Here is a 15,539-nt window from a genome sequence, read left to right as displayed (position 1 = left end):
GAAGGGAAAGGCAGCTTTGCTGAGCCCTTTTTGTTTTACATTTATTCCACGAACACCCTCACGCTGTTAGAGAATCCCAGAACATTTATTGGATATATATTTCTACAAAAAACTTCAAGGTAGTCCGGGTTACCTTGTAACTCTCAAATTTACACTCAGTGAGTTCCAGGAGCAGGAAACTGGAGTCGCCAACAAGTCATTTCAGAGCTAGAGGAGTCCTCCAGACATCTTTTTGATTGAGTACCACATCTGTCAAGGTGATCAGTCATTACTGCATGAGGCAGCAGAGCCTCAGAGCATGGTGACTAGCTTGAAGCTCCCCACTTCTTTGGTGGGGACAACGTTGATGAAGGTTTTGTAAAGCACCACTCCTTTTGGTAGACGACAGATCACTTCCCTGCTCTCTTGGCTGCGGGGTGGTGGCACATAGACCTCCTTGGTGAATCGCACAATCCCATCCTCCAGAGCATAGAGAGTCTTGTTACAACCCATCCCCACCTGGAAGAGATGAACAGTATTGTGTTAGAAAGGGAAGGCGGTGTTTAGGTCACTATGTATCATTTAACCAAGTGGACCAAGCCACTAGTCTGATGGCCTGGCTTCAGCAATGGCCAGTACCTGATATTTCAAAGGAAGGCAATACACACAACACACTCAGGGAACTGCAGACAATTCTGCACACTGTGGGGGTGGGGAGGATTATTCTGATCCTGAAGCATGAGAACTGATTCCCTTAACTTCATGTGCAAAACTTTCAATAGTAATAGTCAAAATTCTCCAGTTGTTTACTAAATCTGGCTCATGCACTGACATGGTTTTGAATGAACTGTAGAAAGCGTTTGGTAATGAAACAATGATTTCAGGGTTCTATTGAATGCACCTGAGGAAACAGGGAAGAGCCTTGCTAGAGCTAAGGCTGGATTCTGCACTTCGCTGTGGAGAGCCATAATAGATGAAAAAGTAACTCACATGAGCCCCTGGATGCCAGCGTATCATCCGTTGGGTGGCTAATGTATTGCCTGCATGAACAAAGGAACCTGCAACAGAGAGAGATGGATTCAGATTACAAAAGAAGCATCTCTATAGCCTGAGTGCTGGCAGAATGAGAACTGCTCAAGGGCTCACAAAGCCAGCATTGGTTGGGATGTTTCCTAAGGAGGAATTATCCCAAACTCTAAAAACATTTGAAGTAAGAATGCTCCTACCAGGGAATACAGGGCAGTTGATAAGCAATGGCAAAAAGCAGTTTTAGCCTTTGAAAAGATCAGTTTGAGGGCACAAGGCATTTTCTGTTTGCTGCAGGCATTTTTTTTATTGCCTTTTACATCAGTTTTTTCCATCAGCAAACCCACCCTAATTGTTAGGCACTCAGTTACAGGCATCTGTACTTTGGCTTCTACTAAGCCTCATAATTCTCCTCTTTATCAATACTTGAAATGCCCAGCTTCTGAGCACAGTGTGAGGGGAAAGGGCACTTAACTTATCAGGTGCCCCCTAGGGTGTTCCTCCTCCCAGATTCCCCAGAGACAAGTTAAATTAGAACCAAGGCATGTTTCTTATTGGTAATTTCAATTTCCTGTATGTAGGCAGATCTGGAAGCGAGCTTGTGTTACTCTAGCCTCCTGCTGGCTACTCTCACAATGGTGGTTATGTATGCAGTGTTGTTGTAGCCAATGGTGGTTAAACCTTCAGGTTTCTTTCTTTTGCAAAGAGTTACAAACAACCCCTCCCATCTGAACTCTGAAACACACAGCAGTTTCATGTGTAACAGTCCCTGATAACCAGGCAATAGGGGAGGGCACGTTCCAGAGCATATAAAGCAGCGGGCCAGACTGACTAACCGACCTTCTGTTTTCTTATAGCCATAGCGTTTCCCGGGACTGTGGCCACCAAGATTTTTTGAGCTGCCCCCACTCTTCTTGGATGCACATCGCACCACAACCGCAGTCACCTGCGGAGCAGCCAGAACTGTATTCGAAGGAAGAAAAATAAAAAAAGCTTTAAAAAAGTAATATCTACAACAATGAATTCAAAATGGGCAAATATTTACATTTCCTTTTAAATCAGGACAAAAATTAATTCAAAGCCCAGTCATGTCATTTCAAAACAAATGTTAAAGCCAAAGACAGAAAAAAGCCCTTGGAATAAATGTATAACAACGATAATTCATATTTAACCCATTGTATCTCTCCTGCACACAACCAAGTCGCACTTCAGAAAGCATCCCGCTACCTAAATGGAGTAGCAGAACTCTAAGCAGTGCATCTAAATGCAAACATTCTGCTATTAGTTGTGGCCATGCACTTTAAATCCTGAGCTACAGAAACAGTTACAGAAAACAGTCAGTGTAGCCAACTGATACAAGCACAGCACTGAAATTCAGGACACTTGGAGTTTATCTTCCACTAACTCACTCAGTGAACTTGAGACAAGTCACAAATATTGTATGCCCCAGTTTTCCCCATCTGTGAAATGGGTATTAATACTTAATCTCAAATTGTGAGGTTTAGTTAGTGTCTGTAAAAATGCACAGTTTCATGATCAAGACCCTGATACAGGACAGTATTTAATTGCTGTCCTGAATCGGGATAAATTTAAGCACATGCCCTAGTAGCCAAGGCCTGGGTTTAAAAAATAAAGTTGTAACAGTAAGTGATTCATCTTTCTCCTTCTTAGAACATGTCGCCTTTTCACATCACAAAGTTCTTCCATTAAAAACCAAATACACAAAATCCATTGTCAATAAATACATTCAAACATTTAAAATCAAGGAAGTCTGACCCTTTTGTGAATTCTACTTCATAAGAAGTGTCCTGGATATAATTAGTTATTTTTCATACAATCAACAGCCAGTTTCCCTTTACTCTAAATCCTTCTATTCAGATGTCTAAGTAGTGTGTTACTGAACCGTGGTTGCCACAAGTGTCTCATTTCCTTATTCAAAAATAGCAATAGCACATTATAACACATACTCTGCAAATCACAAAGATTTGGGGGGAGGATGTCTTTATAAAGAACAATGTATTACATTTGTTTAGAATACATTAAGTAAAAGAAAGGGGCTGTGACTTTAATTAGAGAAATAGCAGCGGAATGGGGAAAGAAAATAATGGGATTATAGAGCTCCTGGCGGAGTATTTTTACTAGATTGGGATTAAATTTAATCCTTATCTAAGAAACTAACTACCTTTGTTTGATCTCCAATGTAATTATTTTATATTTTAAATCATACTGTGCACTGGTACAGTATCTCATGTGAGGACATCAAAGCACTTTACAAATATCAGTTAAAACCACATCACATCAAGTGTAGTAGGAAAGTATTTACATTTTATAGATGGGTAAACTAAAACACAAAGCTTAAGGGATTTGCTCAAACTCACTATGAACTGGTGACAGAATTCAGAAGTTTTGAGCCCCTCCTGGAGAATGCCCTGTCAGCAGCTCTCTGTTTTTTATTAGGAGAGGATTTTAAGCTTGAGCACCACTGCTGACTGTAAATGGAGCAGCACAGCACAGAGAGAGTGGCAGTCTCACAAATGAGCAGATCCCCACGTTATTTAGGTTTAGTTTGCTTCATTTTGGTCAAAACCAGCCTCTTAAACTCCATGTGAAACCCAAACAGCAGTCAGTGCACATCACAGACACACAGAAAATGAAACTACGAGTCATTGGTCTGACTTCCAGCCATCTCATTTGCCCCAGGCTTGCCCTCATAGTAACAGCAGCGAAGGTTCCATGGCCTCTTATGAAAAATTCTGAGACTCAATCACGTGATGTGGTGGTTGGAAATGTGTGTGAAATCTCCTGGGTGAAACAATGCCAGGCCCCCTACTTCAAAAAAATTTCCAGTCCAATACACCATCTTCTTCCTCCAAGTCCCTGTTTTCTTCCACTTTAGCCCAGCGCCTATCAACCCAGTACAGTTCCCTTTCCATAATATTTGACGGACTCTCCCCTAGGTGGCTTCTCTACCAGGCAGCTGTCCCTCAAACTGCAATAGAGATTGGTGTCCTATTGCCTCTGGCTATAAGATGGTGAGTTGAAAGTTTACAGGGGGCTTTTTTCTTTTTGTTGGGAAGGGATGGGGCCCTGCAGTGAAAATTGGTTTTCGAGGCCTGCTCAAAAATGTTAAGATCAGCCTCCAGCCTAAGGCCAAGCTGGTTGCTGCATACTAAAGCAGTTGTTGCACCACTGAGCCCCCACCCCCCTAAATCCTGTGGTCCCTGCTACAAAAGGAACTTCCCTCCTGTGTCTACCAGCCAGTGGACATGGGGGACACATTATACAATCCCCTGTTGGCCACTCCAGGAGCGCAAAAGAGGCGGTGGTGACGTTCATGCTGCTGCTCTATCAAAAGGAAGCCCTGCAGCTGCTGCAACCCTATGGTCCGTACCTCCTCAGATCCAGCTTTGAATCTGAACAGGGAGCTCACATTTGAGAGCGAAACTAGCAGCCACTCCCTGATCCAGACTTCCTATAGCCAAAGCTTCCTAAACCCCAGCTGACCAACTCCTCCACCTGACTTGCCCCACATGTTAAGCAGGGGAGACCATCCATTTTAAGAACCAGTGGCCCCATCTGACCTCCTAGCCCACAACCAGTTTCAAAGAGAAATGGAGATTAGGAAGTGGGCATGCTGTGGATGGCAGGGAGGGAAAGGGGCAACAGACTTTTTTAAATGAGAACTTGGATTTTCCTTTTGGGGCACAAAGGCTGCTACGTTAAAGGGCCCACCTGAACCCATTCCAATTCATCAGTTAACAGTAAAAAAAAAAATAAACCTGACCTGGTGCAGAAGGATTCCCTACTACACACTATTCAAGAGGCCAATGAGTGTAAAACCAAAGTAACTCCACTGAAGTCAATATGCAACCAGGGATATGTAACATATGCCTACTTCCTCCCATGTCAGATCTTATGTACGTTGGGCCAGCTCTACTCTCAGGTAGACAGATGTAAGAACCAGAGTAACTTCAGTGACTTCACTAATTCTAATGATGTCACTGGCAGCAGAACGAGCCCAACCTATAAGAACTGGCATGGGTAGATGTGCATGGCACAGAGATTTTAATGTCCCATACCTGGCAGAACGATATACTTTTATTAGTCCTATTAGCTCATCAGACTACTCTAACTTCAGATGCTCTGCTAGGGATCAGGGCATGATACAGAACTCTAGACAGAGTGCTCAATGGGCAAAAAAGGGGTAGCTAAAGAGAGAGGGAAGGAAGGGGGACAATGGCTGTTAATAATACCTAGCTCTTCTATAGTGCTTTTTATCCACTGACCTCAAAGTGCTTTACAAAGGTATCTGGCACCTATGGGCACATGTACAACCTTGTCGCTAGATCACAGCTGGTACCCAGTCCACAACTACCTCTCTGTGCCACCCTTCCTGAGATCATCCACGTTTTCGACTTTCATTGGCCCCAGCATCACTTCTGAAGGCCTAGGCAGCCTCCCGTTAGGCTGTAACCACTACACACCTGTGACACAAAGAGATGGCGCCACAACAGCCCCCCTGCCCGCTTCTGGGACTACGAGCCCACAGGCTAGTTAGCGGGCTCGGGGGCTCACGGCCTTCCACACACACAAGGGCGGCGGGCGCACCCGGGGAAAGGGCGATTTCCTACCCCCGCCTGGGCTGCACTTAGACCAGGGTGGGCGAGGCCCACCCAGCCCCCTGAGTCCCCCCGCTGCCTCGCCCCAGACGGACCCCGCCTCTAACTCTCCGCTTCCCAGGGCCAAGCCCTGCCCCCAGCCCCGTCTCCCCCAGGTCTCTCCTCCCGGGTGCGGACGCGCTGCGCTGCGCTCCCCTCCCCCCCCGACTCACGCAGCCTGTTCACCGCCACCAAGCCCCGCAGTCGCCCCAGCTCCGCCATCTTCCTGCACCACCGCTTCCGCTTCCGGGGGGGCGGCTTCCGCTTCCGGCGCAAGATTTCCGGTCAAAGACGGAGAGGAGGCGGAGGCGGCCGGTTTCAGTGTGAGGGCGGGGCCAGAGCAAAGGCCGCGGCCAAGACTCGGACGCCTGGGTTCTCTCCGCGGGGGTGGGGAGACGGCGGCACGGACCCTCCCCGGCTCGCCTCAGCGGGCGGGTGGCTCCCTCGGCCATCGCCTCTCCGCGGACTTGGCCCCCCGTGTCCCCCCAGCCCGCCTCGGGGGTATCCTGCGCTCACGGGGAACCCGCCCTGGCGGCTCGTGCCGGGGGGAGAGGCCCCTCCTGGCCGTCAATTGGCGTATTGCTCTGGGTCTTGAAGCCCGAGATCTAGTCGCACCTCTCTGCGGAATTAGGTTGTGGCTGGTCAGGAAGTTACCCGGCCCCTTCAGGGTCCCCGCCACAGCCCGGGGACTGTCTGGAGCCGGCTCCTCATTGCTCTGCTTCCCGTTCCTAGATGCTGCGTGCAGCTCGTTAGAAGGCACTGACTGACCACGATGTCCTTGGAGTCGGATGAGGGCGACGTCGAGGACCTGCCAAACTTCACTTTCCTAAAGCAACAGCCTCCTGCGGTAAAAAGCAGCAGCAGCCGCCGCTGGCAGCCTCCTTCAGAGGAGAGAGTTGTGGTGGTCTGCAGCTCTGACTCTGAGGAGTCCTCTCCTCCTTCCCCGGGGTTGGAAAAGTTCCCTGGCAGCCAGGATTCAGAGCGAGCCAGCTCTTGTAAGGATGTGATTGCAAGGCTAAGCAGCGAGAGTGAGGAGGAAGAGGAGATAATCCCCTTGTCTGAAAGGCTAAGGGGAAAATTGGTGAACAACAAGTCCTCCAAAACTAGTATTTTGCTTTCTGAGGCCCAGCAACTGAGTAGCTGTGATGCAGTGTGTAAAGCTAGGGGTACTGTGCTCCATCAGAACTATGAACAAGATGTTACTGACTGCAGAGAACAGTTGCTGCCAAAGGCTTCTGACACCCAGACAAGAACCCCTGGCTCATCCTGGGAAGTGTCAGATAGTGACCAAGATGATGCCATACAGGATTCCAAGAGGATACCTTTGCACCAGCCTCTAGTTTGTCTGTCAGACTCTCCAGCCCGGAGTAGCAGGTCTCTGGTGGCACAGGCAAGTTCAGAAATGTCCCCTCCTCAGAAGAAGTCAAAACACAGCCAGGAGGAGAGAGAGAGGGCTCGTCAGGCTGTGTTGCAGAGGAGGAGAGAGCGGGAAGTGCAGAAGGGGCAGCGGGAGCAGGAGCGAGAGAGGAAAAAGGCACTTGCCAATATGCTGAAGGCCCAGCGACCAGAAGAGTGCCTGAAATACATAACAGTGGTGCTGGATCCAGGTAGCATTCCTTACCTTTTTTTTCAGCCTTGAATTAAATGACAGCCCTCATTGTGGACCCCTGACCTTTGCACCCATCTCAGTTCTCTTACAGGTAGAAGGTGGTGCGCAAGTCCTCAGTGCTTTGCAGTCCATGAACTGTGGCTGTGTGATTGAGAGTCAGGCTGTTCCCTGTAGCATCACCTGGAGGAGGAGGAGGGCTGGGTCATCTCAGGTAGGGGACCACAATGTCTGAAGTTTACACCTTTTTCTTCCTCTTTGCTTAGCACGTGGGGTTGTGTTGCCTGGTGATCTGCAGTTACTGGTGGTAGCCTTGTGTCTGTCTGTGAGCTACTGAGAGAATCTTAAAATGAGACTGACTTATTTTTGGTCTTTCCCTGGCATGCAAAATTTCATTTCCCACTTGTTCTCACTAGCTCTTCTTCTCCATACTATCAGGTATCAGGGGATAGCCGTGTTAGTCTGTATCCACAAAAATAACAAGGATACAGTAACAATAACAATAAGGGGCACCTTAAAGACAGATTTATTTGAGCATAAGCTTTCGTGGTAAAAAACCCCACTTCTGGTTTTTACCCATGAAAGCTTATGCTCAAATAAATCTGTTAGTCTTTAAGGTGTCACCGGACTCCTTGTTGTTTCTCCATACTGTGTAACTAAAAACTCCAAGACTTACCTTTCCCATCTCATCTCTTTTCCAGTCCCAGTAACTCTGGCTACTTTCTTCTCAATCTTCCTCTGAGCCACCTTTATCATTTCTGAAGGAAGATTTAGATTTCCCCTTTGTTTCCTCTGTTTGGAGTGCCACAGAATTCTGCTCCCAGATGTACCTGTCTTTGTTTCTGATTTCTGTGATCCCACCCCCAGGTTTAACCTTTTGGCATTATTTCTAGTGAGATAACACCGATTTCTACACCTGATTTGACACTGTCTAACTGCTTGCTATGGTTCTGTCAGCTCCTGGTTGACTTTACTGCTGAATGCTTCAGAAATTAGTCTTCCTCCTGCGTTAAAACTCCTTTAGTGATTTCAGAGACGTGGAATAAACCTGGACCATAAGCCTTGGTTGCCAGGGCAGAAATCTTGGAATGTTATCTTTCATCTGAACTCTTTCTGTTTTGCCTCTCCCTTGAGACAGTGCCAGTCCTTGTCTTGGCCTTACTCCTCTGAAATGCTTAACTGCACCTTTATTCCCATTCTGGATTATTCTAAATCCCTCTCTTATGGTCTTCTTAAATCTCAGCTATGCTCTAGCCAGACTACTTTTCCTCCCAGAAGTGGAACCGTTACATCCCCATCCTCCATGCTACCTTTGCGGACTTCTTATCCATCTTTGAATTCAATTTGAAATTCCTTTGCTGGTATTCAGACTTATCCATAGACATTCTCTCCACAGAACTTCTGACCTTGTGCCCATCTACTTCCCCAATCACTCACTCCTCTCTCTTGTTCTCATCCCTCTCCAGAAGGGTAGCTGTTGTTCACTTTGATCTGGATCTTGTTCCCCTCGCTCCAGGCCACTGTCCCACTTCCCATTGTTGAATCTTTCCTACTAGTGACTCTCTGTAACACAGATTGATACGATCTATTAATCCTATATAAACACAATGAATTGTCCATGTCCTCAAACCCTTCTTTCTGCTGAGCTCTTTTAATGTTCTCCACTTTGGTGTCGCGTTTCTCTGCTCTCTACAGCCACACTGGTCTCTTGCTGTTCCCAGCCTTTTGCATGCTCTTGCTCTCAGATTACTAATAAACTGATGCCGCATGTGCACTATAAAACTCATCAGCAGTCTGAGTAACTCTGCCCTTCTGCCTCCTTTTAGTGACCGTGGCAATGAGCAGGAGCATCAACTTAAGGGAGATGGGTCATTAACAAGCTCTCAGACTGAAATGTTTCATCTGTGGCTAAAACACTGGATATATGTGAAGATAGGATCAGAATAGGATCGCTTTCATAAATACCTTGAATTCAGTACGTATTCAACTCTGGGCAGGTTGAAGAAGGCAGCTGGATAGAAGAACCCAATATCCTGGTTCTGCTTCGCCTGGAGGATTTTGTATCCATGATCTACAGCTACAGGCAGGTGAGGCTGCTCGTGGTTTCTATGTGCTGTCCAAACGTGCCTTGCTCAAACAGTTGGGTTACCCATTTCTCTTTTTACAGCCGTTTGTTTTGGAGTCTTAAGGCAAATAATAATTTTCCTGTTTTAAAACCATATGAATGTCCAATGTTGTCAAGCCTTCCGAACTGGCGAAATGGAACCTCCCGCTCTCCCTCGCCTGCCCCATTGCTGCTGTATTGGAAGAAGGCCTTGGGAGTGCAGACATTTCTCTGCATGTTGAGGGGTTTGACTTAACTGCAGCGCTGGAACCTGAGACTTCAGTTCTGCAAGTGGATCAGCATGTGCAAACCCTTACATCTGCACAGTTCCAGTTGCAGGATTGGGGCCTGAGGTTGCTCTTTGCTAGTGTTGTCCTGGACTGTATGGTTCCAAGGGGGTTTAAATGCTATTTTCTGGCTCTCGTTGCAGGAAGTCCAGGGTGGCACAGAAGGACCGAAAGAGACTTTACGGAGCTTCGTAGCTTGTGTCATGGAGAGAGCTCCTAGGAAAACTCTAGCGCTGGCTGTAGTTGAACTAGAAAAATATTTCAGGTTAGAATTCTTCCTTCAGAGATTTCTATGCTGTTTCTTGCAGGATAAATGCTGGCAATGGCCACAGCTAGAATGCCATAGGTGTTCTGCATCATTACTTGTATTTCCTGCTGGCGTAGCCTGAAACATAAAAAACAGCCGGAAGAGCCTCTGTAACCAGAGTTCCGTCACTGTTTTATACAGCATCTCCTACTGGGGACAGCTGGTAACTGTGAGCTCCCCAGCAGCCTGCACTCCTGCACCATTTCTACAATGCCTTCTGCTGGCACTGGAGCAGATGAGGACTCCTGAGCTATTCTTTCTCTTCTCAGATCTCACAAAGTTCAGTCCCGGAAGAAGCTGCGGCAGGCAGTGCTGAATGGAAGCCAAGTAGAAGGACAAAGGAAACGGAAAAAACGGAAGGAAAAGGGGGATTCTGGCCCAGAGCTGTCCAGGGTGGAAGTGGAAGAAGTGGGTAAACTTGGAGCATTGTTCTCCTTTCCTGGCTCTCTCGATGATTTAGCATTTTACCTGAGTAGACCCACTCTGTGGTGAGGGGAATTCAACACTCTTTAATACGTGAGTTTGTGGGTAGAACCTTTCAGCCTCAGCTCTCTACCATAGGCAAAGAGGAACTGACCTGAACATATCTAATAGAAACAGGATAGGCCCAGGGATTCTGATGTTAGGGAGAATCAGGTACTTGGTTTTTTGTCTCTTTTGGCTGTGTTGTCTAGGTGCATTCTCTCACATTCTCCTTGCTGCTAGAGAGGCAGCCTGAATGAGATGGAGACTTTCATCTGTGATTAGTTGCTAGAGGACCCTAATGCTGCACGTGCATCCCATCTCCCTGGAGACCAGGGTGTCTCCTCCATGTCAATTCCAGATGTCATTCCCTTTTTGTACATCTCTGATGTAACACCCATCATTCTTCACAGCCCAGTGGATAACCCTAACCAGAGTGTGTGCAGTAGGTGACAATGAACACTGGATGGGGTAAATGGTGCAAAACGGGCCTGTCCATGGAGACGTTAATCTGCTGCAACTGAAATTGCAATAAATTGGCATGCAGCACGTTTTTCTAAAGAACAACTCGAGAGGCAATGGATAGAACATCCCAAACTGTATCTTTTAATGCTTCAAACTAGCCATTCCTAAGTGGGTGAGCTGGCTGACTGGAGGCAGCCTCCTTGTTCTACAGTAGGTTGCAATAAGGGACTGGGGCAGTGTCCCAAAAACACCTTGCCACCTCTGATGCTAAGTGCTATGAAGGCCCCTGTCGCGCCACAATCTTGTATGTGTTGTTTGGTTTCTTGATCAACTGTGGCTGTTTTCAGAGGCTTGTTGGGTTCGTGTCCCCTCCCAAAACATCCCCTAAATGTTTGACCTAGGCAAAAAGGGTAGGGATTGGACCTGAGGCTGGTGTGTGCTGAGGGAGAGGGGGATGAGTCACCTCACTCACTTTTGGGCCCTATCTTGTCTACAGGCATTGGTGGATCTGCAGCTTCACACAGGAGTCCAGGTTCGAATCCTTGAGAGTTGGAAGGAACTTGGAGACTTTGCCAGTATGTTCACCAAAGCTGTAGCTGAAGCACCATTCAAGTGAGTGAGCATATGGGATTTATTTTTTAAGATAACTTGCTTTTGGAGATATCCTCAGGAGAGGCCTCATTTCCATGAGTATTGGAGGGGAATATACAGCCTTACTTCAGTGCTACACAGTATAGTACTTTCTTCACTGCAAAAAAGAGGGTGTGTTCTTAACTCAAGTTAGCTAACTTAGGTTCAACTAGCAGTGAAGACACAATGGCTCCGCTTTAACTTGGGTAAGCAGCATGAGTTAAAGCCTGTAGGGCAGCCTGGGGTTGAACTTGTGTTGCTAACCTGAGTTAAAAGCTGAGTTGCAGTGTCTTTGTTGCTACTTTAACCTGAGTTAAGAATACACTTTTTTCGCAGTGAGGAGACCTCCTCAAAGACCAGGCAGTACTGAGCAGCCACTGATGAGGTGCCTTAAAACCAACAACGTTAGTGCCTCTTGCATTGAAACAGGTGGTGCATTGGGCTACAGCCCCTAGAGCTTGTTTCTCCTCGTCAGTGTTGGAGTCTGATTTGAGAGAGGGTGTCAAGCAAAGATCTTCTTTTCAATCTGTGTTTGGAGGTGGAAAGGGGATATAAAGAAGGAGGGCTGTGCCCTCTAGCTGGATTCAGTCACTACAGCACCAGCTTTTATGCTTCACCTGAAAATATTTGTGATTTGAGAGATGTCACTGGGGCAGAATCCCCGTTTAGTAGATGATCATAAGACACACTGTTGTAATTATGTTCTCACAGGTCATTCCCCAGCAATGTAAAGTTGAACCCCATACTAGCACACTCATCACAGCAGCTTCACTGTCTGTCTCACAATAACATCCGTGAAAACACACACACCTTTAAAATGCTTTTCTATGCTGCTTATAACATCTCTTTGACAGCTTGCATTCTGTTTCCCCAGATTGCATGTGCATTGGTTTGTTGCAGGGTTGCTCATAGTGCTGGGCCATTAGTATCAAGAGTAAAAAGCACAGATTATTTGGGCCAGTGTCTGCCCTACACCCAGTTCCTTTTGTGCTGCCGAAAGGGGGCCTGAGGCTGCTCTTGCTAAGAGGAATCTCTGGGTAGCACAAAGCCAGTATAGCTGCCTCTGTGCCCTTTGTTATAGCCAGCCTGCTTCTAATGTGCCACACTCTCTGGTTATTTTCCACCTAAATAAAAGGATCTTGCTAACACTTGTATGGCAGGTAAGTCAGATTTTGCACATCTACCTTGATACTATTGATCTCTCTAATTCTCTGCTGGATATGAGGCTTCCCTGCTCTGTGGCCATTGTTTCTCTCTCCAGTTATCATCTGTTGAGAGATGCAAAAGATAAGTTTTGTGATTGTTTTGTTCACCTTCCCTTCTGTGCCCTCTGCAGGCAAGAGCGAGAGAAGACTGGCTTCTCCTTCTACCTGGAGAGTGAGTGGTGTAGGGGAGTGAAGGTGGACCGCTCAGGGAAGGGACTCTCGCAGGTTTGGAAGAGGCAGATCCAACAGTTCAACCGGGTCAGTCTGGAGATGGCCAGCGCCATTGTATCCGCATACCCTTCTCCTCTGCTTCTGGATCAGGTAAGGGTGATCTACGGTTTTTGATACAATTGTGCACACACAGCTACTAATGCAAAGAATGTTACATGTGTTAAATAACTTCACAGAGATTAATTCTGAGATATTGATCCCATGTCAGCTTAGAATACTTTGTTTGAAACACCCAGTCCCGTCATGGCAAACACTTTGTACTTCCATAGCGCCTTTCATTGGTGACTCTCAAAACACTTCCAAAGGTGGCCCTTATCCCCATTTTACAGAAGAGAAAAGTGAGGCACGGATTGTAATCCAGCCCCAGCACTCCAATGAGTTAGTGACAGAGCCAGGAATAAAACTCCAGTCTCCTACTTCCTCTGCTCTAAGCATTAGATTGCAAGTGAGGGAGTTGCTGACAACAAGAAGGGGAGCTGTTTTTATAGGACACCAGAGTAATCTGTGGAAAAACTGGGACTGCTTGATAGGGTCTTTTCCTGTTCACTCCTCCTCTTCCCCCCCCCCCCCCCCAAAAAAAAAAAAAAAGAATATTTGAAATAGTTAGTGCTAGTTCATAAGGAACCTTCGCTTGTGCTTCTGGGAGGAGGTATCTTGAGCCTGAATGTTTCAGACATGAGGCACGTCTGTGTATGAAAATTAATCTGGAATAAAGCAGGGTGTGAATTTAAAGCAGACTGACTATTCCTGATTAATCAATGTGTGGATGCTTTGATCCACTTCTAAAGTGGATTAAACTAATTTGGAATAAGAGCATCTACACTTGAATGCAAGTGATGGAAGAAATTACTTCTCTGCATCCATTGGCTTTGGCAGAAGGTCACAGACTGGCATTCAGAGCAGAATGAAGCTATTGAGAGGAGATCTGTCTTACTGAAGTTCATACCCTCACTTGCTTGAATAAGTATTCCCCTTGCAGAGAGGGAAAATGAATCTCCAGTCCTGCATAAGTAAAGCAGCGCTGGCTGTTCTAGATGTATCCAGGCTGCACATTTCTTTCTGTTGCAGTTGTGTTCATGGCACAGTCCTTAACAGTGCACATAGTCTGTATGTATTGAATTCCTGCTGACAGTGGGTGCTGCTTCTTGGCTACCAAGTGAGGTCTGGTGGGAGAACTGATGAAAGGAGTGTAAAACATGAAAGGCTGAAGCAGTGAAGGAGCCCTTCCCCTCTGTCCTTTTGAGGACAAAGGAACGTGACAATGGATGAAATCACCATTCCTTTGTACTGTTTTTAGGCCTATTGTAGATGCCTTTCAGAGCGGGAGCAACAGAACATGCTCGCTGACATACCTGTGCGCCGTGGCAATGGTGTAACTGCCACGTCGCGGCGGATTGGACCAGAACTCTCCAAACGGATTTACCTGCAGATGACCTCACACCATCCTGATCTCTCTTTGGATGTCACGGGCTAGCCCAAGAGAACATGGATTTTACTGGTTGCCTGGTTAAACATATTCATCTTCCTTCTAGGAAGAAAAGTGTATTAACTAATAAATGGAATCATGGGTCTTGCTTGTAAAGACTTGAAATCTCCTGTTTTTGAAGCCTGCAATGGAGAACACCTGCCCTGGGGCACAAGGATGCCTGAAGTGCTCTACAGGTGGTGTTTTCAGAAGGCACTGCAATGTTTTCCTTAGCCAAGGTGCTGTGCTACTGCCCTCAAGTGCAGTAGTGATAGTTTCTTTCTGTCTGTGATAAATTGTATTATCTGTCCTGGGAATAAATTTTCTCTACTCTTTGAAGTAGGAGGTTTGCTCTAGGCCCTATTAGGATTGCTGTACAGGGCCAGCTCTCCTCTACAAGCCAAGCTTTTTCTTTTTTTCTTTAAAGAAATCAGCTGCTACTATTTGTCCTTTCCCCCACCCGTGAGTTTTAAAACACAAAACCTAACACGAGTAGTGGAGGGACATAGACAGCTATGAAAGAGCCAAATAACACTTGCTTGGAAACAGCACAACCCTGTAGTCTATTAGAGTGAGAGAATTTTCATCTCTGGTGCAGAAAAGAAGAATCCCACCCCCTCCCATGAAAGATGTTTTGTACCACACTCAGGTACAAAGTTTAGAGCTGCACTGACTCAAAGGGTCCAGCCACAGCTTGATCTATGGGGCCCTGAAGTCTGATTTATGGATTAGTGAATGAGCGGGGCTCTAACAGGCTTCATTTGCAGCAAGAGATGCTTTAAGCTAGGGAGCATCTGCCTTTAGGTATGTGCACTTAACTTCCCCTGAAGCCATCAGGGCTCAAAAGCATGTGTGAGGGCAGCTGAGGTCTTTAAGTATTTATGTAACAAAGCAATTATTGAAATGAGTACTAAGAGTCAAATGCTAGGCAATGCATATAACTTACTGAACTAGTGACACTATAGGGGAGAAAATATGCATTTTTCTCTAATACATCTATGCTGGGATCATCTCTACAGCTAGTAAGTGATTTTTTTGCATTGCCATTGATGCCTTTGGAATAGTCCTACTGTTAGGCTGTGATATAAATTTTAATATTGTTACCAGTGCATCT

General features: G+C 46.3%; 2 protein-coding genes across 3 annotated transcripts; one reads left to right on the top strand and one right to left on the bottom strand.

Moving 5' to 3' along the window:
- Window positions 1-66: 66 nt before the first annotated feature.
- Window positions 67-5,933, bottom strand: MRPL27 (mitochondrial ribosomal protein L27). Its single transcript, XM_084648028.1, has 4 exons — window positions 5,837-5,933; window positions 1,846-1,968; window positions 970-1,037; window positions 67-498 (listed from the first exon to the last, which is right to left on the bottom strand). The coding sequence occupies exons 1-4, from the start codon at window positions 5,883-5,885 to the stop codon at window positions 292-294; spliced, it is 447 nt and encodes a 148-aa protein (XP_084504154.1). The 5' UTR covers window positions 5,886-5,933; the 3' UTR covers window positions 67-291.
- Window positions 5,934-5,935: 2 nt separating this feature from the next.
- On the top strand, window positions 5,936-14,764 carry EME1 (essential meiotic structure-specific endonuclease 1). 2 transcript variants are annotated; one of them, XM_084648020.1, is made up of 9 exons: window positions 5,936-5,986; window positions 6,396-7,270; window positions 7,353-7,483; window positions 9,267-9,356; window positions 9,804-9,925; window positions 10,237-10,375; window positions 11,391-11,506; window positions 12,861-13,050; window positions 14,258-14,764. In XM_084648020.1, the coding sequence occupies exons 2-9, from the start codon at window positions 6,436-6,438 to the stop codon at window positions 14,432-14,434; spliced, it is 1,800 nt and encodes a 599-aa protein (XP_084504146.1). In that variant the 5' UTR covers window positions 5,936-5,986; window positions 6,396-6,435; the 3' UTR covers window positions 14,435-14,764. The 2 variants fall into 2 exon arrangements, with proteins under 2 accessions (XP_084504146.1, XP_084504147.1); XM_084648021.1 differs by lacking the exon at window positions 5,936-5,986 and adding an exon at window positions 5,993-6,294.
- The last annotated feature ends 775 nt before the right edge of the window (window positions 14,765-15,539 follow it).

Source organism: Lepidochelys olivacea, assembly GCF_965140295.1.
Source record: "Lepidochelys olivacea isolate rLepOli2 genome assembly, chromosome: 14".
Lineage (NCBI taxonomy): Eukaryota > Metazoa > Chordata > Testudines > Cheloniidae > Lepidochelys > Lepidochelys olivacea.
This window is presented reverse-complemented; position numbering and strand designations above follow the sequence as displayed.

What these genes read in the sequence shown, in the direction of transcription:
- MRPL27 (XM_084648028.1), bottom strand. Translation starts at nt 5,885, where the DNA reads ATGGCGGAGCTGGGGCGACTGCGGGGCTTGGTGGCGGTGAACAGGCTG. An exon ending in GGTGGCGGTGAACAGGCTGC is followed by an intron (nt 1,969 to 5,836) that starts GTGAGTCGGGGG and finishes CTTCGAATACAG; the next exon opens with TTCTGGCTGCTCCGCAGGTG. An exon ending in GCTGGCATCCAGGGGCTCAT is followed by an intron (nt 499 to 969) that starts GTGAGTTACTTT and finishes CATCTCTTCCAG; the next exon opens with GTGGGGATGGGTTGTAACAA.
- EME1 (XM_084648020.1), top strand. Translation starts at nt 6,436, where the DNA reads ATGTCCTTGGAGTCGGATGAGGGCGACGTCGAGGACCTGCCAAACTTC. An exon ending in TGATCTACAGCTACAGGCAG is followed by an intron (nt 9,357 to 9,803) that starts GTGAGGCTGCTC and finishes CTCTCGTTGCAG; the next exon opens with GAAGTCCAGGGTGGCACAGA. An exon ending in CTCCTCTGCTTCTGGATCAG is followed by an intron (nt 13,051 to 14,257) that starts GTAAGGGTGATC and finishes TACTGTTTTTAG; the next exon opens with GCCTATTGTAGATGCCTTTC.